The sequence below is a fragment of the Carassius gibelio genome, chromosome A22 (genome assembly GCF_023724105.1).
Source record: "Carassius gibelio isolate Cgi1373 ecotype wild population from Czech Republic chromosome A22, carGib1.2-hapl.c, whole genome shotgun sequence".
NCBI lineage: Eukaryota > Metazoa > Chordata > Actinopteri > Cypriniformes > Cyprinidae > Carassius > Carassius gibelio.
Window position 1 is genome coordinate 11,621,949 of NC_068392.1, and position 27,469 is coordinate 11,649,417.

Below are 27,469 nucleotides of genomic sequence, written 5' to 3' on the forward strand. Positions count from 1 at the left end.
GATAGCGTGTGACGTCACCTATCAGCTGCCTCATGCTTTTAAAATATCAGATGTTGTATTTATTATTGAAGACGATTACTTTTTTTTAATCGAACTTTTTACCTTTGATTTAGATTTTTTATTTAGTTGTGTATTAGAATGCTATAATTTAAATTTAAAAATGCAATACAATATATATATATATATATATATATATTTATAATAGAATTGATAAATTACAGCCAATCAGAAAGCCGTGTGGACCGGTCCTCTCATCACAGGCACGTCAACGAAAAAGTACACAATCAAATAATTCACGATAAAACGATTTGGATTTTAGCATTATTCAAAATCCATACTCAGTGACTGATAGAGTCTGTCATGAAATACACTTAATTATTAACACAGTTTCCTTTAAGTTAATATCTGAGGTAAATTATACATAGTAGCTTTCATTAAGGCTGTTAGAGTCGTGAACATGATATACGAACTCAAATAACTAGTTTAGTATGAAATATTTGTTATTTGTAAGTTATGTGGTTCAACAGTGCTGATGGAATATTCAAGAAATGTTCTCAAATTAAATGTTTCCTCCAAACACCTTTTAGATTACTTCAGCACTGTTTATGGACCTGCAGGAGATTTGCATTTATTTATTTATTTCTATTGACAGGACATATGGACATGAATATTCAAGAATAATTCATTAATTTGCACTTTTGAGTGCTAGAAATCCTTTTAAATGATTTAAATATTATTAAATGTTATTATTCTAGCACTCATACTTCTACTGAAGTATGCAGTATTTCTAGTAACTACATCATTTTGAGCATGCATTGTTGCATATTTTGCTAAAATTCCAGGACAACCCTGATAGCAAAGATGTCTGTTAAAGATATCTTCATCTGGAAACCACCTGCTGTGTACAAACATCTGATAGACATCTCAAGTCAGTTTTACACACATTCTTAATCACAAACATCTTCTTAACATCTACTTGACATCTGATAGGAAACATCCTAGTATTGCAGGTGAGCAAACACTCTAAAAAATACATCTTGCAGATGCAAGTAAATGCAGAAGTCAAATAGACATCTCCGTGAAATTCACGAATGCGCAATAATAATCAGCAGGCTGCACATGAGGCCATGCAAAATTTATTAAATGCGATTGAAATCGAACATGTTACTTGAACAATATGACAGCACAGCGCCTGAAAGAAAATAAAAGAGAGAGACGTGCTGGAGATTAGAGAACACACACTGTACAGTTATCTATCGTGCTCATTTACAGTTAAATAACCCATGTTTGTGCCTCGAAATGGCCAAATAACATTTGTTTCCAGTAGCCTAGTACCATTCTAGCGGATATAAGAAGTCAGCTACTGTGTATTCAGGGCTGTGCACATATTTCCATCCCAAACACCGACGACACATCACTCAAACTACTCAAGAGGTGTTTGAATGGGAGAGAACAGGTGTGCAAGTTTATATCTCGACAGGCAAGCACCTAAAATTACAAATTGGTACAATTCCTACTGAAATCAAGGGCACAAAAGGAAGGCCGTTTTTTCATCAGGCAACAAAGCCTCTACCCGTATACAGCCACATACTGCCTTAAAATAATTAAAGTTGTAGTCACATTTAGCTACCATAGTTTGGCAAATTTTTGCTGGCGAAATTGAATCATTTCAATACTGGGAATTGAATTGAGGGCAAAGGATTTTCCAATGCAGATTTCGCAACGGATTCATCCATACTGAGTGCTTTGACCAACAAAAAGTCGCTTGGTTTGAAAGTGACTTCAACATCGCTACACTGTTTCCAATGGACTGGTTTTGCCAATTAAATTGTATATTTTTAAAAAGATTTCGCAAATATGATCGCATCTTAAGTGGGAATGCTCACAGACTAAGATTCGTGACATCTTAAAATGCCACACAGACTCCAGGCGTATACAAAATGTGGCATGTCGCAACCTCTTACAAACAAGTCCAAAAATGATTGATTTCTAGTATTTAAAATAATTTACCAATCAAACCATTTAGCCCTCAGTCGCAAAACACGGAAATGGCTCCAATCATCCGGTAAAATATATAATTTGGCAAACTGCTTTTAATACTGACCCGGGACAGAGAAAAACTTCAGATCAGTCACCACAAGCATACATAACACTATAAAAGTATTTTGAAAATGATTATTACTCCAGCACATGATGCTATTCATCTTCATCCATGGAAATATCGTTCAAACAATTCAGTCAAAGATAATCCCACCTGATTTGTTTTGTTTTTTATCGCACCAACAATATAACAGAATGGTTTGGTTTTCTAACACCTAGTCTTAGTTAAGACCTTTCATGAAAGATAAATATTGATTCAATCATTATGCTGAACATTTCCATCAGTCGGTCCAAAAAAAAACAACAACCCTATATATACATACATGTAAAAAACGCCTACAGGAACGGAATGAAATGAATTCACAATCCTGCTGTGAATCAATGCCGTTAGATAATGTTAAAACCCATCAAAAGTGGGTTCGGCCTGCAAACTAAACCACTCAATGCACATTAGCACACTGGTTAGTGTATACTAGATATGACAGTACACTACTAAACTGTTAGCATCACACGCTATGCATGTGAGAACCTTTCCATAAGCAGCCGTACAATCATATCAGCACAGTCGTGACAAATAAATCAAATAAAAACAGGATTAAAACAAAGACAAAAAGCAACATAAGGCCACACGTCAACATTTGTGCGAGATTTCTGTACAAACTAAGAACATTCAGTGCTTTAGTGTACCAAATTAAAATAACAGGTCATCCAGAACAATTATTAATCATTATTATTTTTCTTTTTTTGGCACATTTGAATAAAAAGGACATGTATGCGGTGCAGTAAAACAACTTGAATCACACAGTCTTGGGTGTCTGACACATGAGTTAGATCCATTTGCCACCCCATAGAGTTTTACATTCCAGTTATGCATAATTTTACGCAGTCTTGTGTGTCCGAACGACAACTGACGGAAGAGTGTAAAAAGTGTTGTAAGATTGAATTATGTACAAACAAGTGCATTGAAAATGTGTACGTCCGGCGTCGAGGAGCACTAGGACTTCAGGGCCACTACTTTCTTCGGCGTTCCTGGTTTTTTGGTGTGCCACAGGTGGCTGTGGATCGTGATGGCATCGACGCTGGCCGACATGGTCTTGGCTGGTATTTGGCTGAACTGCTTCCTGTCTGAGTTGTACTTGTAGAGGCCGTCAATCATCTTGCGCGAGATGGTTTTAGGACCGATGCCGGCCAACTTGTTGATTTCCTCTGTGTCGGGGCAGTATGTGAAGACAGAGCGGAACTGGCAGCCGGAATCCCGGAACAGGAGCAGGAAGTTGTTGGCCCCTGATTTCTCCATTTCCTTGAGAAAACAAATAAATATAATGAATAAAATGTATAATATCAATTTATTGTGGAATTAAAAAAAAAAAAGTTAACCTCTTAAACATGCTTTTTACAATTTTATGTAAACTTCACTGTTGTGAGTACCAAATGCAACACATAAAATAAAATAGGTTTTAATCTGTTCCAGAAAGCAACAAAAAATTAAATTACATTAAAATTCACTAAATAAAATATAATGCATTCATTGCATTTAATAGCTATAAATTATTAAATATTAAATTTTAAACAATAATAGTAGTTAATGGACATGCTTACTTCCAAAATCTTGTTTTTCTGTCCCTCATTGACTTTGCCAGCCAAACAGCAATGTGCCAAAGCATTCTGAATGATATGCTTATTTGACTTTGCACTGGGTTCCTTATATAATTTAGGACCTGCAGCAAAGAAATAGACACGGTATTATGTAAGGTCATAACATAATATAAAAGATATTGTACCTTTGGAGTCTGCTGTTCATCCTCCAGTCCTCTAGAGGGAGCTGTCACCTGAAGTTCTCAGCATGTTTTATACATTCCATTTAATTACGTGCAGTGTGTTCAAATGGTCATTTAGAAAAGCTTAGATGTAGACAGTATTGCTCAGAACTAATATACAGGCTCCCTCTGGTGGACTGAAGCCTATAAATATTGTGAAACATTTTAATATTTGAAACCTGTGTATTCGGTATTGGACGTAAGTGAGGATGTGGTGGAACCATTCTCCCAGTCTTTCTCTTCATTACGGCTGCTGGAGCGAGTGGGCGACAGGCAACCGTCTGCTGAGTCAGGCCTACTGGGAGGACATGATAAACTTGGGTCCCGCAATCCATCAGATTCTAGAATAGTGCTGATGCATCTATTCATATTATTATGTCAAATCAAGTAGTGACTGAACTGAATGTCATATATATATATGTGAAGTTTTTGAGAAAGCAACATAATATTAAGTGAACACTAAGCCTTTAAATAAGCCTCCTGCAAAAAGTGAAATGCTTTATCTTTATTTTTGAAGTCTCAGTGCCATTCAGTGTCAGCGTGAAGGTTAGTGAACTTAAATATTTGCTGATTTAATAATGACAAAGAAGCTGTGATGGGTGAACTATAGTAGCCATCTTTATTGTTCAAAGATGGGATCATTCCTCGTGTTGCTGCCAAACGCAAAGCAAAACAGGATGTTCTTCTTGAGCAGAAGATGGAAGCAGAGAATCTTATCCAACTACGACTGACCTTCTATTTCTCACACTAGGAGAGCTCAGATAGAAGAAAAGCCTGCCAGATGCTAAGCTGTGGCTTCTAAGAAGCAAGAACATTCAAGAATACGAAGGAAAAATACAGAGAATTCAAAAGATACCGGGTTAGTTTTGTACAGTAATGCTAGAGAAAAATACAGAATTACAGGGAAACACAGGAAGCAAACTCATTCTCATTCTGCCGACTGCTTGAAGTGCTTTTTACCTTTGTGTTTTCTTATCCGAGTTGACACTGTCATTATCTCCAAGAGACGCCAGAGACAGGCTGGAAACTGAAAAAACACGAGGTCGTGAACCTGGATGCAAAACACAAAACAGGACAGGACCCACAGTTACACAAGACAACAGCAAGCCCGCCGTACTTTGTGTTACCCTCATAACATTACAGCTCTCTGCAATAATGTTGCCAACGGTCTCTCGAACTCCTTCAAACTGTCTAAACACGCACAAAAGTGTGTGATTTGAAGGAGTCTTAAAGGAATTCAGCCAGCTTGGTTTAATTAATTCAGGAAGAGTCCTTTGAAAATAGTCGGAAATAAGTTAGAAAGTTAATAAATTGGTTAGAATGGATATTTAGGCAAGTACAGTTCAAGAGTACTTGTTAGGAGGAAATACAGAGGGATGCAGTGAGCTGGACAGGAAACGGCTGAGAGTAGCACAAAGCATGCAGTGTCGGGCTTTGCGGGTAGGGGGCGCCCTTTACCTGCCGTGGCCCTGACAGGAGTCCTGGGGGACTCCATCACATCTCTGTGGATGGACTTGGGCCGTGGTTTTCTCTGTTTGGCCCCCATAGGCCGTGGTTTGACCAGCGTGTCCATGTCCTCCATAAGCTTCAGCTGTTTTCTCCTCAGGTATTCTTGTTTGATAAACTCCCGCCGGGCTTTGTCTTCTTCCTTCTTCATGCGGTCTTCCTCTGCTTTCAATCTGTGAAAAAGACCGAGATTGATATTAAATATGAGGGGGGGAGGGGTTTAGATTTAGTGATTGACAGCTGGGCCGGGTGTTACCTGGCCTCTTCTTTCTTTTGCTCAAGCTCCGCCTCTAGCTGTTGTTTCCTTTGCTGGCTCTCCCGTTCCCTTCTCAGCCTTTTCTCCAGAATTGCTGCTCGTTTCATGGCCATGCTGTCCTCTTCCTTCATATCATCCTTGGACATTAAGAATCTCTGTCAATGTCTTACGTTCAAGTCTTAACTAATATCTAAACAAGGAATCTGAAGGCAATTTACTGATGTTAATGTTACGAGTCTGAATGAGCCAGATACGCAACACTGCTCAGACTCCCTGCAGAACGTCAACACCATCAAATAAATTATTTATTCGACTTAGTTGTCTGACCTAGATCAAACTGCTGCATTTTCAAGAGATCTGTCCCAAGCTAACCTCCTTCTGCGACTGTTCACGCTAAAAATAATTTTGTTCACTATAGTCACAAAGCAGCATTTTCCTAAGGTAAAGTTACGATAATACACCATTTTGGGTTATAACTATGGCCCTGTTGTATGTAAGATTGACTCTACTAAAGCATAAACATACCACAATATGTTTGCAGATATTTAAGATCATGCTAAGTTAACATACTTGTTTATCTGAAAAACAATTCTATAGTCAGTTATTCCCCTTTGAAAATGTGCGTTCCAGGCAGGAATGTCGATCTCTGTTTTGGTTTGTGAAACCCGTCCAGTTTACCCAATTGTATCTCACCACCTCGGATTGCCAGTTGAAAGAAAACACAGCGCATTTCATTTCATTCATTAAGTGCTTTCGTTCCTGTTTGTGTCATCAAGTCTGAGAAGGTGGGGCCCGGTTGATATAAACACTCTCCAAAATGTTAATTTTGGACTGCAATACCTAGTTCAACCACTCGGTGTTAATCCTACATACAGAACCTTTAACAGATAAAACAGTTTCTTAATAAAATGTGTCAGGCAGTTGCCTACGCAATGATAAAACCATTGCTAACTTTCTCTAGATGATTGCTTACTGGTCCAAAACAACATAGCCTAGCATCAATAAAGTCAAGAAATGTAATATCCTCAATAAACCACATGATTCAAGAATTCAAGTTCATAGACCCAATGGTGTGTGACCATGTGATTTTATCACACCAAATTTTAACAGGTAAACCATCTTAAAATTCAAACTAATAACAGTAAGCATACAGTAAGTATTCAAACGTGGTAGTGAAAGAGATAATTTCCAAGCGTCCTTAATCTATTGATTAAGACAGTGGTTCCCAAACTGGGGTGCGTGCACCCCTAGTGGTGCGCAGACTGACCACCAGGGGTGCGCAAGAGAATGTTTGTAATGGCGGGGAAAAAGATCGCTCTTTATTATTTTAATGTATTTAACTGAGGTAAACTTTACATGCAAAGGTTTTATTAAGAAATAAAATTTCACATTACTGTATAAATTACAATTGATATAATTTCATTTTACAAGCACGTTTGTGTCACAATAGCCCCGCCCTGTTCTTTTCGTTCATATTAGGCGCTAACTGATAATTCGTTCATTTTTTCACTTACTACATTCAACAGAATGGACACCTGGGGCCGGATTCACAAAAATCTTCTTAAGAAATCAATTCAAATATTAAAACGTTCTCAAATATATTCCTAAGAACATCTTAATTTTTTTTCTTAAGAAGAAATTAACAGCCGTTATCTGAATAAATACATGTTGCTGCTAAACTCACTCCTGTAGATTACCCTAATAATCATAATCATAAGCACGCACCAGACTGTATATTTTTGTTGCGACTTTGAATGGCGCTCAGCTTCATGTTTTTAATGCGGCCTGTTTTTGAACAGTTACTTTTAAAATAGCCTGTCTTAAGCTGCAGCAATATGTTTCATTAATTTTTGTGTTGTGTTTTTGCACTTTCATCTGAGTGAACGCTTCCGGTATTTTAGTCCGCGCTTCTAGCAAATGCATCCTGCGCACTCATATGCACCGAATATTGCCAAAGATGATGTATTAATAAACTAAAATTAACCCTGACTCGTTTCAGGGTTGCTAATGAGTTTTGAAGTCAGCAAAAAGCAGCGTCACACACAGGCTAATCATGAGCGATCATGTTCACATTAACAGTCATCGCTGTCCCTTCAGAAAACTTTCACATCTCTAGTCCTCCTATGTATTATATGTAGCTGTTGCTGTAATGTTCAAATATAACAATTAATTTCAAATAACCCAATAAATTAATTCAATAATTATTATTATTTGGATTTAAGACAAGTCTGGGGCTGTCCTAAATCTAAGAAGATTATCTTCAACAATCTTAAGAAAAGATAAGAATATTCTTAAGATGAATTTTTTTGGGATTAAAAAAATATCTATAAGTTTTTTCTAAAATTCAAAAATAAGAAGAAAATGGAAGTTGAGAAGAAATTTCTTCTTAAGAATGTTTCGTGAATCCAGGTTAAAAACGGGCACTTTAAAGAAATGAAATATTTATATGTATATATCATATATATTTAATGTATATGATCTGTGTGCAAACATGCAGGCCCATCCATCTCACAAAAAAAAGGAAGTGATCTTTTATTATGACTATGTTTTCTAATTTACAGTGAATATTTTTATTTAGTTATTGCAATTAAAAATGTGAAATCTAACCAGAGTAAGGTGTTGGGGGGGGGGGGGGGGGTGCTTGACAGGTACCAAACACTAGAAAGGGGTGCATGCTGAAAAAAGTTTGGGAACCACTGGATTAAGACAAGGATCTTCTGACATTCATATCTACCTTAAAGAAGAATCCACGGCACATTTTCTGCTCATCGTCCAGATTTTCCCCTGAGGTCTCCTTCTCGCCTTCATCTTGTAATGTCTGTCCATCCAGGGGCTTGAGAACAGACAATGGAACCTCAATCAAATTTTTGTTGGTCTGATGGGCAATATCAGCTGGCTCGGTGGGAGTGACAATGACGGTCTCCATTACAATCTGCGTCAAAACTTCCGACACACTAGATTCCACTGCCGGCTTTATCTCATTTGCTGGCTTCTTCAGCTGTTCCCTTTCTTCTTTTGCCTCGTTCTCCTTCTTGCTCTCCTCTACCCTTTCTTCTGGCTCCTTGGCTGATGAGTCAACATCTTCAGTTACAGCCTGCTGGGTTTCATTGGATGGGGAGGTAATGGTACCAGAAGAACATTCAATCGATAAAGACTCAAGGCCTTGTTCTATGCCTTTGTCTGTGGCTTCAACTCCTGATGGTGGTTTCTTCTCATTTCCCAAATAAGAAAATGAGCAGTACATGGACTGAGATGGGGAGAACCTTCTTAAGCGTGGTATGCTGTCCACCGACTGTGGAACGGTCAGGACTCGGTTGAAGGGAGTGACCTTTAGCTCACTGGGTCTGGGTGTCCTTGGTGTCTTTGAATGGAAAGAAGCAGACTTCCTCTTAAGGTTTGTAGGGGAACGGTGCGTAGCTCTAGGAGAATCCGCAGGTGAGGGAGACCCAGAAGAGCGCGCCCCACTCCCTCGGAGATCTCGCACCTGCTTTTGTGGAGAAGGTTGAGGTGGCGACACAACCCAAGCCTGTTGCTCCCGCATCTGCATGATTACCTCCTGCTGCTGGGCCAGCCGCTGCATCTCGTTCTGCAAGAAGCTTAGGGAAGCATTGAGCTTCTCAATGGAACGTGTGTATTCCATCAGATCTGCCTCGGATGTCCCGTCCTCACCCGCAGACTTCACCGGAGACTTGACTGGCTGAGGTGTCTCCGCTGGTGTCTTGCTTCCCTCCGAGCTAGGAGTGTCCTCCTGAGAAGGTGAGGTGCCATCTACTCCTTTCCTCTTGACAACTGTGAGGAAGGCACTGCGTCCCATCTTCTGGCGGTGTCGGGTAAAAGCCGCCTCTACTTTCTTCTTCTGAGCCTCAATAGCTCGACGCTTCTCCTCAAGTCTCATACGCAGCTGCACCATTTCCGCAGCCATGGCATGGGCCGGGTCTTTGGATGGCTGATGTGCAGGGCTCACCTCAGGTGAAGGAGCCCAGGAGACAGAGTGAGGAATACCGAGATCTAATCCGTCTGGTGTTGTACTTTGGGAAGCAGCACCTTTAGCCTCCATGTTTGGATTCAGTTTACGGAGCTTCTGCTCAGCAAAGCTGGTCATCTTAATCCCAGGGGTACTTCCAGCAGGGGACTTGCTGCTTAGGGTGCTGGGACATGGGCTTGTAGAGCCCTGGCTATGGGAAGCTCTTGCTTCAAAGTCTTGATCTGTGTCAAGCTCCATGCTGACAGTACAATCCCTTAGGGATGAATCCTCATCTAGTGTCTCTTGGATGTCCTCTGTCCGCACATGGATGCCGGTGTCTACTTCAGTGGTGGATGTGCTAGCAATCCCTTTGGATGATTCTGAAACGGAGTCTAGCTCGGCATCCTTTGCTTCAGGGTTCAAATCACTTTTATTCTGGAGGTGAAGAAAGAAGCCCTCACTGGGCGCATGGGCCCTGGGGCTCTGAGATTTCTTCTCTGAGTTGTGGATGATCTCAAGGGCCTCTTCAATGCTAGGTGGCCCTGAGCCATTTAGATGGCTATTATGATTTCCTGATAGGCTGTCAGGACAGACTTCCTCCTCAATGCCCATGTTCTTGCCATTAACCGGCTGAAAGGACAGGTTTCTTTTGATGCCCTTGGTGCCGTGGGGTATCTTGGAACCAAAACCTTCAGTGCTGACAGAGCGAGTCATCCCCCGTCCAGTAGGTGTTTGATTGGTGCTCTCTTTATCAAATGGGATTTCAAAGAACACTCCCTGAGCAGCAGACCTGAAGAAAGAAGAGAGGATGGTATCCAGTTGGCATGCAGTTTCAAACTGTATGTCTTTAATTCTCAATAATGAGATGAACTTGCACTTACTTCTCTTTGGGCCAAGTACCCATAAAGCTTTCCACAAATGACATTGAGGTCGATCTCTTGATCTCACCTGCACAGCACTCATGTATAACTTATATAGAACTGGGTGCATTTCATATTAAGATTTACATTTTGTTGTCATAAAACATTTTTTTAGGCCTTATAAATTTACCTGAGCCTGGAGTCTGTGGTTGAGGTCGGAGTGGCAGACTTTCACATGAACATAAAAAATATCAATATCAATCCAATTTCACGTTTCAATTTCAATTAATACAGGCATTCATTGTAAATTAAGCAGAAGGGGGAAGTTTTTAATAAAAGAGACCATTGAGATACCTTGGTCTGTCTGGACTAGGTGGTTGTTCCATGAAACTTCTCTTAGTGACCTTTGAGATGGGCACAGATGGCAGATTTTTCAGTGAAGGGGCTGGTGCTAGAAATGACAAGACAAATGTGTCAGTATACAAACCAACACCACTGGCTAATATTTCTAAAAAATTCATTCTTTTGTAATATTGGTCTACCTTCAGTATCCAACACCTGAGGCTGGATGAATGGTGGCTTAACGACCTCGAACCACCAGAACAGCTCAGCCATAAACACAAGATAGTTATTCTGGTAAAAACAAACAAACACATTAACTTTTTTTTACTAAATAATGCATATGCTTGTATAAAACTAATTTGTGTTATCCTCTTCTCCCGCAAGATGTCTCTGCAATTCTCTTAATCCTGGTAATGCATGAACGGACACCACCTGGAAATAAGAGTTCCCTTTGCCTTCAAATTTAATTATATATCTTATATAATTATATATATATATAATTATATATATATATATATATATAGCTTTTTTTTTGTCTAATAATGCACATGTGCTTTTTTGTGCTATGAACAACATCTTTATGCCAGAACTACAGAATTCATGACCTTGAATTCATAGAGGGTACCTGACATGATGAAATATGTCTACGATACACTATTCCCCACTCAGCAGAATTTACATCTAGCAGTTTAAAGGCACAGGGTAACCGCAGCAATTATCCAAGGCCATTCCCAGAAGACTTTACCTCAGCATTTCAATTGACTTTCAACAAAGAGTCCTTGCTCTCTTTATAGCCTAGAGTAGCTCTAGACACTCAAACCCACATCTATTGCATATGTACAGTACAAATGATTAAAGCATTTACACATATAATCCAAGGCATCATTTGTTAACATTTGAAAAAGCCTTTAATAATAACATAAGTGTCACATACTTGCGAATTAACAAAGATAAAGCTACCCATTGTCAATTGATTTAAATAGTTCATGGTGAAATTTGTACACAGCTTCACTGATTTTATGCAATGTCACATACCCCATCTACCAATGCTATTGGCAATAACTAAAGGAATAAATGATGGGGTCCACTAACAACATTTATACGGAGTGGGTAAAAGTGCCGAAGCAGGTGGGTTTGTACCCAGATGGTGTTTGGCAAATGGTTCCTCTCCCCCATCTGCCTGTCTACGTACTTATTCACACACAAAGCGTCAACGTTTTATTAGAAGGTTTATCTGTAGTTTTGGAGGGGGGGGGGAGGGGGGTTGCTTTTAGGGGTGTCAATTTGTAAGTGTTAATTTATTACAACTAAAATTTTTTTTTTCAAAATATGCTAATTTTCATTGGTGAATTTTGCATATATTTTTGCATTAATTGCATGTCTCAATTTTTATTAAGAAAGGACCCAGACAAGTTTGCAAATTGCAGAAAACCAAATTAAATATGAAAAATTATTATTCTATTAATTTTTTAATCTATTTTAGGTAACAATACAGTCCGGACTCAAAGCTGCACCTCACTACATGAAGCACATGTGCTAACCACACTCAACATATTAATAAAAGGAAGCGGCTGGGATTAGATTAGCTCTGACAGAATCTGGGTCAAGGTTACAGCTCAGTGACCTGCTCTCAATTCCACTCATATTTCTGAGATTCAGCTCTGAAGTCTAGCACTGTACCAGACTCTATCAGATGGTTGGGTGCTAATAAATCTCAACATTCTGTGAGAATTTGATACCATTCGGCAAAAACACTTTAAACAAAGAAACAAGTGGAACCAGTATCATTGCTCTCTGTTTAGAGTTTATTAAGGTCATTTAAAACAACATCCTTGTGGTTCGGTAAACGTGGCCAGGTTTCCAAATCCTTCCCATAAAATGCCAAGCTACATCTCCACATTCATTTGTCACAGCCACTGAAACCAGAGTTCAACGGCAACAGCAGAAATGTCTGTTCCATCAACATCTCAAGAAGAACCAAAGGCTTCTCCTTCTTGGCAGCAGATGTTCTTTCTCTCCAGTCCAGAGAGGACTGAGATCAAAGACATGAAGGCATTATTTAAATATCTTTTAGGCATTTTTAATGTGATTTTATTGCTGTTTAAGTGAATGGCACCAGTCTTTAGAGAATCTGCTTCCATTGGAAAGCTGGTTTAAGCACCAAGTTTGAAGGCAGGCCTCATGCTTTTGGCTTTTTAACAGGAATACAGTCAAATCCCACAGGCAGCACTTGCGCTATTGTGAGAAAAGGGCTCCAATTAACCTCATATTCCACGGCCTGAGAAATTTGACAAACCTTGACCTACAGTTATAAACGCATACGCCAATGAATTATGAAAGCAAGAAACTTGGGGAACTTGAGGGTCTCTAACTGGAAGATACAAGCTGTATCTGAAGGCTTACTTTGATGGAAGAATGAGCGTAGAGCATGTCCTCCAGACTGAAGTGGCAGCAATGGTTCAAGTGTTCCTTACAGAAGTCCTGGACGAGCTGGAGGTTGTACAGACTGTCTGCCAGCGACATGGTCTCCTTCAGGCAAACGTCTGCAAATCAAAGACGATTCAAAGTGCTACACTAATCAGCCGCTACTCACCGAGACAATTCATCCGGCCTGTTTGGCAGATTTGACAAGGGCTCAACCAATCACAGAGAAGCCCATTAATCATAGAGTCTAAATGACACTCATGTGATTCAGGTTTGCGTTTGGAGATAAATGTAATTGCATCCTTCATTTGATTTTACAGCTCGGTGGAGATTCAGCACTAGACCTCTTCATCACTGTGATTAGATTAACAGGAGTTCAAGACGATTAAAGTCACATAAATGTTTCTAAATGAGTACTTGAAGACTATTGTTTTCACTAATTCAAAGCAAAATGGCTGAATGTCATGGATTTGTAAAAATAACATTTAAAAATATCATATGTACAGTAAGTTGCAATTTTTTTTCCTTTGAATGATCCAATCTCAGAGTTTTTAAAGATATGAGTGAAACAAACAGGAGGAAACTTATAGACCACTTTAAAAGGTAGACTAGGTTTGCGTTAGTCACTACTGACTCACTACTTGGTTAGGAACATGTAAGCTACCTGTTTGTTGCCACAGGGTGAGATTTGTGAAGCAAAAGCTTATGCTTTAGAAACATTTTCAGGGCGTGAATTTGGGTGCGGGATTGCGTGTATTATGCATAATTTTACTCACTTCCGCAGGTTCTGCACTTATAATATGGGAAATTCCTGCAGACATTTCAGCGTGAAAGACACCCAGGACAGTTGAAGGATTGTATCTGCACGTGTTATTAAATCTGGGCAATTAAACATTCAAGAATTTTTAAACCATTCATGCGCAATAAGCAGCAAAAGAGCACTCAGTACTCGTGCATTCTCTGAGAGACGGTTTACTGCGCGCACATAAAGACGCTTCTCAGACAGTTTGCGAATGCTGAATATTTGGTATTTATATTCTCTAATCATTTAACATCATTCCTATATTTGATAGTGACACAAAGGAGAAGACACAGTCCCACAGAAAGATGTTATTGTCATCAGATATAGCACACTGCCAGGTCAGCGTCTACAATGAACAGGGTTTTAGTGTTCATTGCAGAGGGATCTCTCAGTCTATTATATTTGACAGTTTTTCAACTAATATAAGCTTTGCACACGTTCACCCTTCGAAAATGCGAAACCTTATAGCCTCTTACATAAATCCCAATATAACTCTTAATTAGAACCCCCCCCCCCCCCACACAATTTTTTCTAGACTTTAATTTTCTATGGTTTTGTTGTGAAATGTTATGAAACAAAATATTTGTACAGCAACTTTTTTTTAAACACTGAGCATAAAATATAAATATAATAATATTATACTTGTATTACTACTACTATTATTACAAAGTTTTTCAGAATAAAAAATAATACTATTATTGTGGATAATTTTTTTTGATTAAATGTTATGAAAATTTTTTTTTGATAATATAAAGAATATTGTGAAAAAATAGAAATAAAATAATAGTAAACTTTTATTAGTAATTATTAACACTTCTAATATAATATAGAATATTACACAGTATTAATGTTAATATTGTTTATTTATTAACATCTTTATTTTTTCTCATATAATCTTTTGAAAATATTATGAAAAATAGAAATATAATAATAACATATTAATATAATACAAATAAAATATAAAGGCAAAGGGTATACATATAAAGTAATAAAAATGATATTTTTGGTGATATCGTTTTTTTATGAAATGTTATAACATATGTGTTTATTGTATATATATATATTTTTTTTTAAACATTGTGGAAAAGGTAGAAAAATAATATTATACTTACATCAATATTATAATTTGTTATTTTATAATATAAAAATATATATTTTTAAGAAATGTTAGGGGGAAAAAAAAGTGTCTTGTATAACATTTTCAAAAAATGTTGAAAAATGAGAATTCATTCTGATGATCTGAGTACAATAACTCCAGTGGCGTTCAATAAGGAAGTAAATGGGGCTCATTTTGATTCAGTAGCTTACACACACTATTCTCTCTGAACCCTGTGTATTATTTAGTGTGCAGTAACGCTGAAGGTTTGGCAGGTTTATGTACCTTCCAGGAGGATGATGGTGGGGCAGTAAAAGTGCAGGAGGGCGGCGAGGGCACAGCCATCCGTGCTGTCCTTCAGGAGGTTGTCCACTGGAGGGATCCACGGCATCATCTTGGGCAGAACCTGCTCCTTCCTGTAACGTGCCTGGAGCAAACAGACGTGAATGATTCAGTAGAGCAAATCACATCTGATACCACTCAACAACTGGCCAGTCTATGGACAAATACACATGCAGTGGCAACTTTAACGACCAGAAATGGATGGCAAGATAAAATCTATTTTTACTCAGCCTAATATACATTTTTCTCTGTCGACAGTTTATTGCGTGGTTAATGAAGCTGAGGACAATGTGAAAGCATTGTCATGGCAACAAAAACACGATGGAGCCACGAGATGGAAGAAGCCGGGATGAAAGAAGCGATTCACAAAGACACTTACAGGAACCAGCTTCATATACCACTTGGTCGGAGACTTCAGCCAGTCAAAGAATGAATGAGAGAGAGAGAGAGAGAGAAGGAAAGAACAGCTACGTCAGCAATCAATCGTTAACGTCCATATCAGATTAAGCGTGACAATACCTTCTTTACTAGAAACCGGATTAGAAGAAAACACTCGGCGGACAAACAGTGGAACTCTTGAAGTTTGAGGGAGGTTTAGTACTTACACTTAATAAAGAAAGAAATCCATAAACCTCTTTTGCTCAATATTGTATATTTATTTAGTGCAGTTAATTTAGTGCACCTACTTTTATATTTAGATTACCTTCTGATGGTGCATTTGATTTGACCATTTATTGTTTGTTGTTCATTTTTTTAGATAAAACACTTCAATTTTTCACTGAGACTGAATCGCTGAGAAAGGAATAGAAAGCAAACCGCCCCAAAATAAGTGTTTGCTTTAACGCTGTGAGGTCTGGTTAGGACACAGTGGGCTGGTTCCTGTTCTTAGTTTTCACAGTTTTAAGCCTCTCGCAACTTTTAAGGCTTAAATGACTGTGGAAAAGAAGAGTATCATCAAAAGCATGCCAAAATATCTGCAGGGGGCCAAACTGAAGAAGAGAAAAACTGATGCCCTCTGATCTAAGAGAAATTAAACCCTGTGAATCACAATATGAATGCATTTATACCCAGAATGCCCTAAGAAGAAGACTGCAAAGATTATTCTTTTGCCAGTGGATTAATTCTAGAATTTATATATATATATATATATATATATATATATATATATATATATATATATATATATATATATATATATATATATATATATATATATATATATATATATATATATATATAGACACACACACACACACAGTACAGTACAGACAAAAAGATTGGAAACATTACTATTTTTAATGTTTTTGAAAGAAGTTTCTTCTTAGACTTCCTACTTCCGCTCAATTTCATTTCGCTTCTGTACTGTCTACGAAGCAAAGTGAAGTAGCAGAGTCTGGTATTACCAGGCTAGTTTCTTCTGCTCATCAAGCCTGCATTTATTTGATCAAAAATACAGAAAAAAATGTTATTATAAAAAATATTATTATAATTTAAAATAATTGTTTTTACATTTATTATACTTTAAATTATCATTTATTTCTGTGATGCGAAGCTGAATTTTTGGGATCATTATCACATGATCCTTTAGACATTATTCTAATATGATGATTCATTATCAAAGTTGGAAACAGTTCTGCTGCTTAATATTTTTTCAGAACATGTGATACTTTTTTAGGATACTTTGATGAATAGTAAAAAGTAAGTAAAAAAAAAAAAAAAAAAAAAAAAAAGATGCTATGTTTTTAAAATATAAATATTTTGTAATAACAATTTACACTAATGGTCAGTAATTTGGGGTTAGTGATTTTTTTCTTTTAAATAAATTCAATACTTTTATTCAGCAAGGATGTATTAAATTGATTAAAAGTGATAGTAAAGAAAATATATTATTAGAATATATATTATTATTATTATATATATTATTAATTGTAATTAATTAATGTTTTTTTTTATTTTGAATAAATGCAGTTCTTTTGAACTTTTTATTCATCAAATATATCAGTCAGCATATATTAGTATGATTTCTAAATGATCATGATCCAGACTGGATGTTACATGTGACACTGAAGACTGGAGTAATGATGCTGAAAATTCAGCTTTGCATCACAGGAATACATTAGTTTTTAAAGTATATTCAAATAGAAAACTATTATTTTAAGTTGTAATAATATTTCACAATATTACAGTTTTTTCTGTATTTTTGATCAAATAAATGCAGGCTTGATAAGCAGAACAAACTTCTTTCAAAAACATTATAAATAGTAATGTTTCCATCTTTTGGTCTGTACTGTATATATATAAAAATATTAAATTAAATTATGCATTAAATTATTTATTGCTATGAATATTATTACAGGAGGTATACAGTAATACATTAAAAATAAGACAATAAATATTGTATTTATTTATTAAACATTTTAGTATATATAGTATATATTATTCAATATATAGATTTAAGAGTGTATACAGTCACATTTATATGTACATGTTATTTAATATAAAATAATAATTAATATGTTTTAAGAATATGAATTATATATATATATATATATATATATATATATACACACACACACACAATGATATAATATAAATTCATATTAATTATTATTTATCATTATTAATAATTTATATTTTATTATTTATTTTATTTAAAATTATTATCTGTATTACTTAAAAAAATTATATATATATATATATATATATATATATATATATATATATATATATATATATATATATATATATATATTTATATACACACACACACACACACAAACTTAACACATACTCCTAAAAATACTTTTATATAATAAAAAAAATACTATAAATTAATCATTAATAATACATTTATATAATATTAAATAAACCATATAGACCTCTCCTCCCAAATTATATCATTATAATGAACAAATAAATGAATATAATAACAAAAAGAATAATACATGTACTTTTTTGCATTATATTTTTATTTATAATTCACACATCTGGTGTGGGTGTGTGTCCTTCTGGGCGCTTCATGTCATGCTGGCTGTTTCAGGATGATAACAGTGTTGTGTAAGCGCCTCACATTCCTCCTCAGCACTGACTGGGACTGTGTCTCTCTGAGAACTGACTGCTCTCAATCAGATGCCCAGCCCAGGCACGACCTCGGGACACTTCTGTGTGATGACCCTCACTTCAGCACACTCACCAGACTCAGATTCGGACATTAACGATGGAAATATGGGAAAAAAACAAAAAACAAAAGTAGGGCTGGGAAGTTGGCAGAGTCTTGTCGTCTCTTTAAACAAGGACGCTGTGTACACAAGCCTTTCCCTCGGAGAGAAGGTAAAACAAGGTGAGACTCATGTCGCCTGTCATGTTTCCCAAATACGCTGTCACACAGGGACAGGGAGATGGAATGTGAAGCGTTTAAAGATGAATCAGCAAACATTTTGCTCTTACATCAGCCTGGCAGCAAGTCAGAAATACCTCAACACAGCAGCATTTCTAAAACAGCACAACAAGACTGATGATATCCCTCACGTCCTGTGAACTCACCTCAACGTGGCAAAGATTTACACAGGAGAATCTGAGACAACTTTTACACAGACTTACAAAACTAGGGGTTTAAAACGTCAGATTCTTTTGTACTGCATTCTTTTGTAAGATAGTGAATATCATTCAAAGGCTGAAAGATACTGATATATTTATGCTGTTTTGCTCTAAATGTTGACATTAGCGACCAGAAATCCTAAAGCGACGAGCATTCCCAAATCTTCTGCATTAATGTTGCGTTCAAGCTCGTGAATTCAAAACTGTACAGTATTCAGGATCAGAATACGTGAGTTTCAGAATAATCTGTGCAAGCATTTGGGTTTTGAGGCGTGAAGAATGCTGGCAGATGGAGGACAGAACGTTGCTTTAAACAGATTTCAGAAACGTACGAGAGCTCATTATGACAAAAACCCATCTTTCTCTCTGACACTCTCTGTATCTTCCTCCTACGGACGAAAGTGATTTCTGAATCATCGCTGCTTGAGAAGAACAGGAAGTGCACACTTACCTTTGGATTCTCAACAGGCTCTGCGTTCTGCGCCTCCGTCCTCCGTTGCTCCTGCATTATGATTTCTTTCAAGTATTCATTCACCTTCAATAGAGTAAAACACAGATCACTGCCGTTCCTTTTAATACAAACTTACAAGAGCTGATGAACTATGTTGTGTATTTTCCACAGTTTCAATATGGAAAATAACTTTCATATTGATTCAATGGACTTTGGGGAAAAAATTATACAATTTTATAATAAATCTTTGAAAGTCGATTCTTGGTTTTTCAAAATTGACTAATTGCATTTTGTAACCAAACTCTTTATATATTCATATCTTATATTGTTTAGTAAGCTCTTACTAGGTACACTAGAAACTTCCAGGCAGGTGTGCTGAGGCAAGTTTGGAGCTAAACTCTCCAGTTTGGAGACCCCTGGTTTAGGCCAACACTAATTCATTAAACGACGGTCCGGTTTTAAGAATGAATCTGAAACTCAATATTATGATAAAATGCTTGATGCAAACACCAGAAACCCTCATGCAAACTTCTCCATCAGGAAGACAACAAAAGTGTTCAACAGAAATTTGCAGTCCCTCTTGGCCTGTTTAGCAACATGTGCGGGACTGTCTTGATTTAGGCTGCCTGTACAGCTGGCCTGCAAGGGAATGTAAACAAAAGTCCTGGGACGGCCCTTCACCGACTCTCAAAGATGCCCTCAGAGATCACACATGCCAACAAGGAAATATTCAAGTCAGCTTAACCCTAACCCTAACCCTAACCCTAAGTGCAACAAACCATATAAGATGTTGATGAGGCAATTCATGCATCCGCATTGCATTATGGGTATGCTTACGATTTCTAAAAGAACAAAAATACCTTATTCATCCAGCTAGTGACTGCATCCTCTGTGTCGTAGGGCACGTCTCCGTCTGTGTAATCGGTGGAGTATTGCTGCATGCAGGCCATCACCTTCTCCACACTCACCGTCTCTGCTGTATACGCCATCATTAGCGTGTCAATCATGGCCAGGTGGGCGCTCTGTCAACAACAAGACAATAAAACGCCTGATAAATTGCTGACACATTCTCCTGAATGCACATCCTGACAATTAGGGCCGGGCGATGAAACAATAACCATAAAAATCGCGGTATATTATTCCTCGATAAAACGTAATTACAGTACAGTACAGTACTTACAGTCAAGTCCTAAACGTAAAGACTATTGTTTTTCATTCAAATATCTACAAACATATTTAGCTAAGAAAGAATGACTGGAACAGAGTAAAGAATTGTTGACCATAAAGAGTCGTTTAAATCCATAATTAAGGACGGTCTGTCAACAACTTTCACTTAGGAGCAAAAATCTGCCTTTACACTTGAAAGCAATGAATCGTGACCATTTTTTTGGCCACATCATCAGCCGTGCTGACAATTGTCACTTGTCGGTTGGCAGTCAGTCGTCTCTGGAGGTTGTTGCCCTGGAAACGGCAGCATTGCTCCCCCGTTGCTCGACCCAATTAGAGATAATCTTCCCTGAGATAGGACAGTCGCTCCCGCTCCTACTGGGGGCCCATCCTCTCGCCCTCAACATTAGAAATATATTTTATATACTTAAAGGGATACGTTAAATAGGACTTTAAGAAACAACAGCCGATGGAAAGGCAACTGCAAAAAAAAATGTGATCGCGCATGCGCGACCTTAAGTGTTACTTTGTGAGGTGTACATTTTGACGGTCTACTACGGGAGTAAAGCTAATTTGCCGCTACTACGTGACAGATTAAAAGGCAAATATATTTTGCATGGTAAATCGCGGTTTTTAGACTTATTGGCATCATAGAAAACTAAAAACTCTTATTGTGACTATAAGTTGTCGTTTCATTTCAAAAGCACGCTTTCTCTCGCTCATTTAAATGACATTTTTATTATGCTAATGATAAATGATTGAATGTTTCACCGTCCTCTCGGTTGTTGCTTAGTGGTTTTCGCGCTCTTTGGCTACGGTAGTTAACAGTTTACGTCAGATTGCCGTTGCCGTTCCATCGGCTGTTGTTGCTTAAAGTTCAACGTTAAACTATTTTCTACTCCATGAGCGAATTTTGACAGGTGTGAGTTGATCTCTCCTAAAAAAAAGCACTCTTGGAAAATCCCAAATTCCAGCTCCAGTAAATTTCTATTGAAATGGCAGCCAGAAAAAAAATAAAAAATACACAAAAATCACCAAACAATGGCAAATGCCACTAATTGAAATTTGGGAAGTATGCTTCTCCATGTCGTCTGATACCTCAGTTTATCTATTTGATAACAGCAGGTCCTCTCCATCACAGTCTGAGTAACCTCTGAGAACAAGCAATTGAAAAATGAACCCCCATCTTAAACACAAATTAAACAGTGGCTGTCTTATTAAAAACCTTGTGGGCACAGAGAGACATAAAACACTTAAGACAGATATTGATTTTGATTCGTTGAAAGCAAACCCTGGTGAAATAAAGAAACCGGTGCACAGTAGGCAAACAATGACACGTCTAAGCACGTCTAATAAACAGCGTTCATGTGACTGCCCTTCCAGCTGACTGATGCTAAATGCCTCTAAAGCAATCAAGTGTCACTGTTGATTCATCACTTGCCTTGTTATGCTTGCTAAATGTTACTTTATACCAGATTACATTATTTTTTTATTGATATTATTTTATTTGAATTTGTTTTTATATTTAATCAAGCCCAAAAATAAAAACTAAAACTTCTACCACACACCATAATATATATATATTAACAATGATATATAAATGCTGTAAATAAAATAATACATTTTTAAAATAATTAAAAGAAGTGAATTGAAGTGAGATAATAAATCACAGCATTTATCATTAATTAATTATTATTATTTATTTATGTATGAATTTATTTACATATTATAATAACATTGTTTATGCTGAATACTCTAGATGTAGATCTTACACACTCCTTTCCACTGCATTTTGTGCTGCCTTTTCATTGTAAATCTGAGTGTCTGTTGAGATGAACAGGTATTTCAGAATGTAACAGAGCAGCTTTTCTGTCACATCAGATGTGTATGAACGCAGTTCGGTGGAAAGATTCGCTCTGATGGATCCCAGTGACACTGAGTTATGCTGTTAAGTCAGCAATTTTTCTCACTTGAGTGGTTCTGATTTCCTCTCCACATGAGCTGTGACACTCCCATGTCTCATCACGGGAGAAAAAAAAACTGTTACATAAGAGCCGAGCTTCTCGTTTAAGCTGATTACATTTATAAATCCTTTTATTGATTAAACATTTTTCATTCTAAATGCTCAGTGCATGCGCAATGATTTGATGTTCTGGCTTGGGATGAAAGATCTGTTAATAATATCTTCAAAACAGAGATCAACTGCTCACTGGATTATTATTATTTTTTTTTTATATTTATGTAATTCAAATTTTTATAATGCATTAATTAATCGGTTGTTTTAAATGTGTTATATAAATAAACAGTATTGTATTGTAATAATTAATACATTTTATTAATATTATATTATTTATATTATTATTAATTTTTCAATGGGGACAGCGAGATGGAGAATAAGATCGACATGTTGCAGGTCAGATTCAAACCTGTATTTCTCAAGTGATCACCAAAGCTCCGCAAAAAAGTATATTCTAATCATGCATTTATAAACACATTCCCACTGAAGATCTAAAACAAACACTGCCCACAAATACAAAATTAGGCTGTTATGTAATGCAAAACTCATGTGTCCAAAAGCAACTTTTTCATATTTATCCATCCTTGCAGAAAGAAGAAACTGTCCTGTAATGAATATCTCATAAATACTGCCCTGTGTTTCCACAAACACAGCAAACCTAGAGCTTGATAGAAGAAACAGCACTGATACATTAGAAACGGCTCTTTGTAAACAGGTTTTTGTTGCCGTCAGGCTGAAGACATTCTCCTCTGAGGCTCCCACACCACTCCAAGAACCAAATTAACCACACAAAACCACATTTGATCTATTGGTGAAACACCTGCTTAGACATTCTCATTTGAAAACCAAAAGACATTTTCAATATTGCAAGTATTTAATGTTTAAGATAAGAAAAAGTGATTTCCTGTCACGCTGAGGTACATTTGATCTGCTGAGTCTGGTTGATGAGAACAAAAACATCATAGCAGCAGCCAGCCAAGAAAGACACAAGCTAAGCAAAAGCTTTGTGCAATCTTTCTTTTTAATCCTCAATTTGAAGATTACTTTTACCTTGGCTTTTTGGGATTTAAATGGCACTTTGCACTAATGGATCCACCTTGCAAGCACCTGCCTCCTGCCTTTACAGGGCATTGCTATGCCAACAGAGCGTATTCGAGCAGCGGGGAGAGGGGAGCGTTAGGCTTGCAGAGCAGAGTTCTTTTAAGTTCTTTAAGTAATATAGTCGCTTCATTGTAGCGACTCATTTTCTGCATAAATTTAATAAGCAAGCGTTTTTTTCCAGAAATAAAAATGCTCTCAGTGCGGTCACATTGTCAGTTCCCTACTGCGCATGTATGTAAATAACATCCATCCCTGAGGAGCCTAGAGTGCTAAATAAGACTCTCTCTCATTGTCTGCCAGCGTCATGTCACTTAGAGACTGCATACTTGCATCTCTACTGTTATAATTTACACTTGTCAAAAAACTCATTAGTCTTATTAGTCTATTTACACACACACACACACACACACACAAAAACACAAACACATATATTTTCTGCATGTTGTATCACATCTATGCGTGCTGTTTGATTACCAGACTGATATAAAATGATATTGTGTCATGACTATGTGGGTGAGATTGTGAGCTGCTTATGTGTGCATATGTATGTATTTCTGAGTGAGTCTATAATGTAGAATGAATGCCGGGTTGTGTGTGGGTGGGCGGCAGCTGCAGGAGAAAATACGATTCTTCAGGAGAGAGAGGGAGAGAGAGGGAGGGAGAGAGAGACGATAAAGCAATAAAGACATTTTTCCATATAAGATTTTCCTTAAACGTATGAATTTGAATTTAAGTTACATTTCCAAAACTTCCTACGCAGTCCATCCAAGCCATTTATGCAAACTTAGAATGTCAGTGTAATGATGTCAGAGGTACAAACACATCAACATATCACTATCCAATCACAAGAGAGGTCATTTACATACATACAATAAATGTAGTAGTCTTAAAGGTACCGTAGCGGAAACGCAGTTCAATTATAAAGGTCAGAGAGAGAGAAAAGGTCATGTAAAACTGAATTATGAGTGTTTTGAACCCTTATGAGCAGATTTAGACATATAGTTATATATCTAAAGATTTAGGAGTATATGAAAAGCTATTTACGATCAAGAACATTTCAATGCACAAGCACAAACTCTGATACATCCAAAATAGAGGCCTGGCTGAATTATTGATGATAAAGCACCACAGTTGTTCAACTGGTGCAGTCAAACCATATTAATGTGTGAGGAAGTTTCTGAAAACACCAAAACACCGTCCCAACAACTTAATCCCCAACAAACATTAAATAAACACCCTTTAAAATGTAGCATTTTTAATACAGATGGATCTATATATATATGTATATATATATTTATTGGTGCATATCGATAACCCGTAACTACTATAACTATAATTGCCAGTAGGCTGTATGCAAATGTATGCAACAACAATTAGTGATGAACTGAAACTGAAAGTATTTGTCCGAAACATACAAAAAGAAGTTCCAGATGAATTAGTATTTGAGGACTGAAATTATTGATTGAAACAGCTTTGAATAATTAGTGTTTCACTGATTTTTGAATGTGTCAGTGCTCATTTTGTGCACACAGAATAGATGAAGTAAAACAGTAAAGATGTCAGCTGTGTCTGTGGACACACTTCACAGTGACCAAAAATGTTGCTCGAGTAGAAGTATGTAGAATTAGTTTGGCTGAAATGTCAGCAACAAGTCACCTCTCAAAGAACTTATTACTGGTTTAATTTAATCACCTTAGTCCAACGACCCAATTACCTAAATTTAATTACCAAAACTTTCGTTTTGGTTCATGGCTAAATTAAAACGTTCATTTCGAATTCAGCAAAAAAATTCACTTATACAAATAATTATTATTGTACATTTCTAAAATACTAAAAACTAAGTTTTTTTAAATGCAAAGTCACATTAAACACAAAGTTTAATTCTTGTTTTGCTAGACAAAAAAAAACTAAAAAAAAATACAAACAAAAAAGTTTGGTGGTTAACTAATAATTTAAAATGTTTGAATAATTTAAGTAAATGAATAAAATATTACTTTTAAGTTTTCTAAAGCACATTAAATCACTAGTGCAATCATAAGTGCATCACTAAAATCAAGAATAATAATAAATAAATAAAAATTAAGTTAAATTAAAATAGTAACTTAAAGAGCCACACAGATGGGAAATAAAAAATTACCTGTATTACAGTGTATGATGTAGCTGTCCATCAGTGTAAACTATGTGCAAAGTAATTAAACCAAAAAGTTCACAATTTATAAAGTTATTGGCTTCTAAAGTAAGGAGTCGACTCTGAATCGCTGAAACGAGTCGTTATAGATTCCAAATCTTTTGCCCATCTCTATGTACGTCACTAGGAGCACTTTGCATAATAATCTCCGCCTACCGTCTTGAGAGAAACGGATCTCTGACCTTCCCCACCCCCCACACAGACAGACGCTCTGGTTGGTGTGATAGCATCATGTCGAGGAGACCGTTTGTTTTATTTTCACTGCCAAAGAATGAAGATCAGAAGAACCAATGGCTAAAATTCATTTTTACCACAATACCAGAGCAGTACAACAAATCCTTGTTGTGTTCACAACATTTCACCTATGACTGCTTTTCTAATCTCGGTGAGTACAAGGCGGGATTTTCAAAGCGTTTGGCCATAAAAGAGGGTTCATTACTAACTTTATTTAGACCAACGAGCATCTCCAAATCACAACGCGAAGTATGATTATGAAGTTATGTGTTTGTTTTCTCCCGAGCGTCTTATCAGTATGTGTGCTGTCTGCAGCCCATCTGCACTGATCGTCATGTACAAACACGTCATTAAAATGAAGTGTAACTCCGTGAATACTCAACGAAGAGACATGAGAGAGATATCTATAGAAAGCTTGACATGTCTACTTTAAAACTAAACAAGTGCTGCCGAAAACAGATATTCTGTGATAAAGTAATCCATATGAAAACAACGCGATGTCTGTTTTTCATGTCTCCCTTCGTTATATCTAATGTGATCACACCCCCGCGATGAACGCGCTATTCAGATTCAAACTGAAGCGCGCGGCTTGAATACGACCACACAGAAGAAAAAGCAGCGAGACTGTTCAAGTTTTTTATTTTACTGTTTGCTTCGCGGTGAGAGGAATAAGACATAATTCACCCCAAACAGATGCTAACGCATAGTTTACCGTGGAGGTGTGTGCGGAACAACCAATCAAACCTGACTTAGTTGACCAATCAGAACACAGTATGCTACCGAAAGGTGGGGTTTAAGGAAAGTGAATCTTTTGAACAGCTTCGCGCGAACCGTTTGGGGATCTCTGAGAACTGAGGTAATTTTAAAATTATATTCTGACAAAATGATAATGGGTCTCATTCACTAATTTTTACGTACAATTTTCTTATTTATACGCACATTTGAACTTCTCACGAGAACTTTCCGCCTAATTCACAACACGTGCGTACGCACATGAGCTTGTTCTTAAACTCGTTCTTCTATTAGTGAATTTGGAGTTTTCTAAATGAGCGCCCAAGTGCACGCGGTCAGTAATTAGCATAATTCACGCCCAAACCAGCTCCATATAAGGGCTTTCCACAACTAGGCACTTGTACAGAGAAAGACAATTATGGCACCGTTTATATAAGGATACATCAGGTGATTGTTGTTTGGACCTCTAATAG

The 27,469-nt window shown here is 36.9% G+C and overlaps 1 protein-coding gene across 11 annotated transcripts in view; it reads right to left on the reverse strand.

Annotated features, from left to right (window-relative positions):
• Window positions 1-1,120: 1,120 nt before the first annotated feature.
• camsap2a (calmodulin regulated spectrin-associated protein family, member 2a) overlaps window positions 1,121-27,469 on the reverse strand; it is a 33,264-nt gene continuing 6,915 nt past the window's right edge. The window contains exons 4-20 of one of the 11 annotated variants that reach the window (XM_052539727.1): window positions 20,418-20,579; window positions 19,558-19,641; window positions 15,889-15,921; window positions 15,453-15,594; window positions 13,249-13,388; window positions 11,046-11,136; window positions 10,858-10,954; window positions 10,694-10,731; window positions 10,525-10,591; window positions 8,414-10,433; window positions 5,680-5,816; window positions 5,376-5,596; window positions 4,878-4,968; window positions 4,650-4,715; window positions 4,097-4,212; window positions 3,700-3,818; window positions 1,121-3,400 (exon numbers count right to left, since the gene is read on the reverse strand). In XM_052539727.1, the coding sequence (XP_052395687.1) occupies window positions 3,095-3,400; window positions 3,700-3,818; window positions 4,097-4,212; window positions 4,650-4,715; window positions 4,878-4,968; window positions 5,376-5,596; window positions 5,680-5,816; window positions 8,414-10,433; window positions 10,525-10,591; window positions 10,694-10,731; window positions 10,858-10,954; window positions 11,046-11,136; window positions 13,249-13,388; window positions 15,453-15,594; window positions 15,889-15,921; window positions 19,558-19,641; window positions 20,418-20,579 (3,930 nt within the window). In that variant the 3' untranslated portion in view covers window positions 1,121-3,094. Of the gene's footprint in view, window positions 3,401-3,699; window positions 3,819-4,096; window positions 4,216-4,649; window positions 4,716-4,877; window positions 4,969-5,375; window positions 5,597-5,679; window positions 5,817-8,413; window positions 10,434-10,524; window positions 10,592-10,693; window positions 10,732-10,857; window positions 10,955-11,045; window positions 11,137-13,248; window positions 13,389-15,452; window positions 15,595-15,888; window positions 15,922-19,557; window positions 19,642-20,417; window positions 20,580-27,469 lie in introns of all 11 variants that reach the window. The other 10 variants (XM_052539726.1, XM_052539728.1, XM_052539729.1 and 7 more) reach the window with 10 other exon arrangements.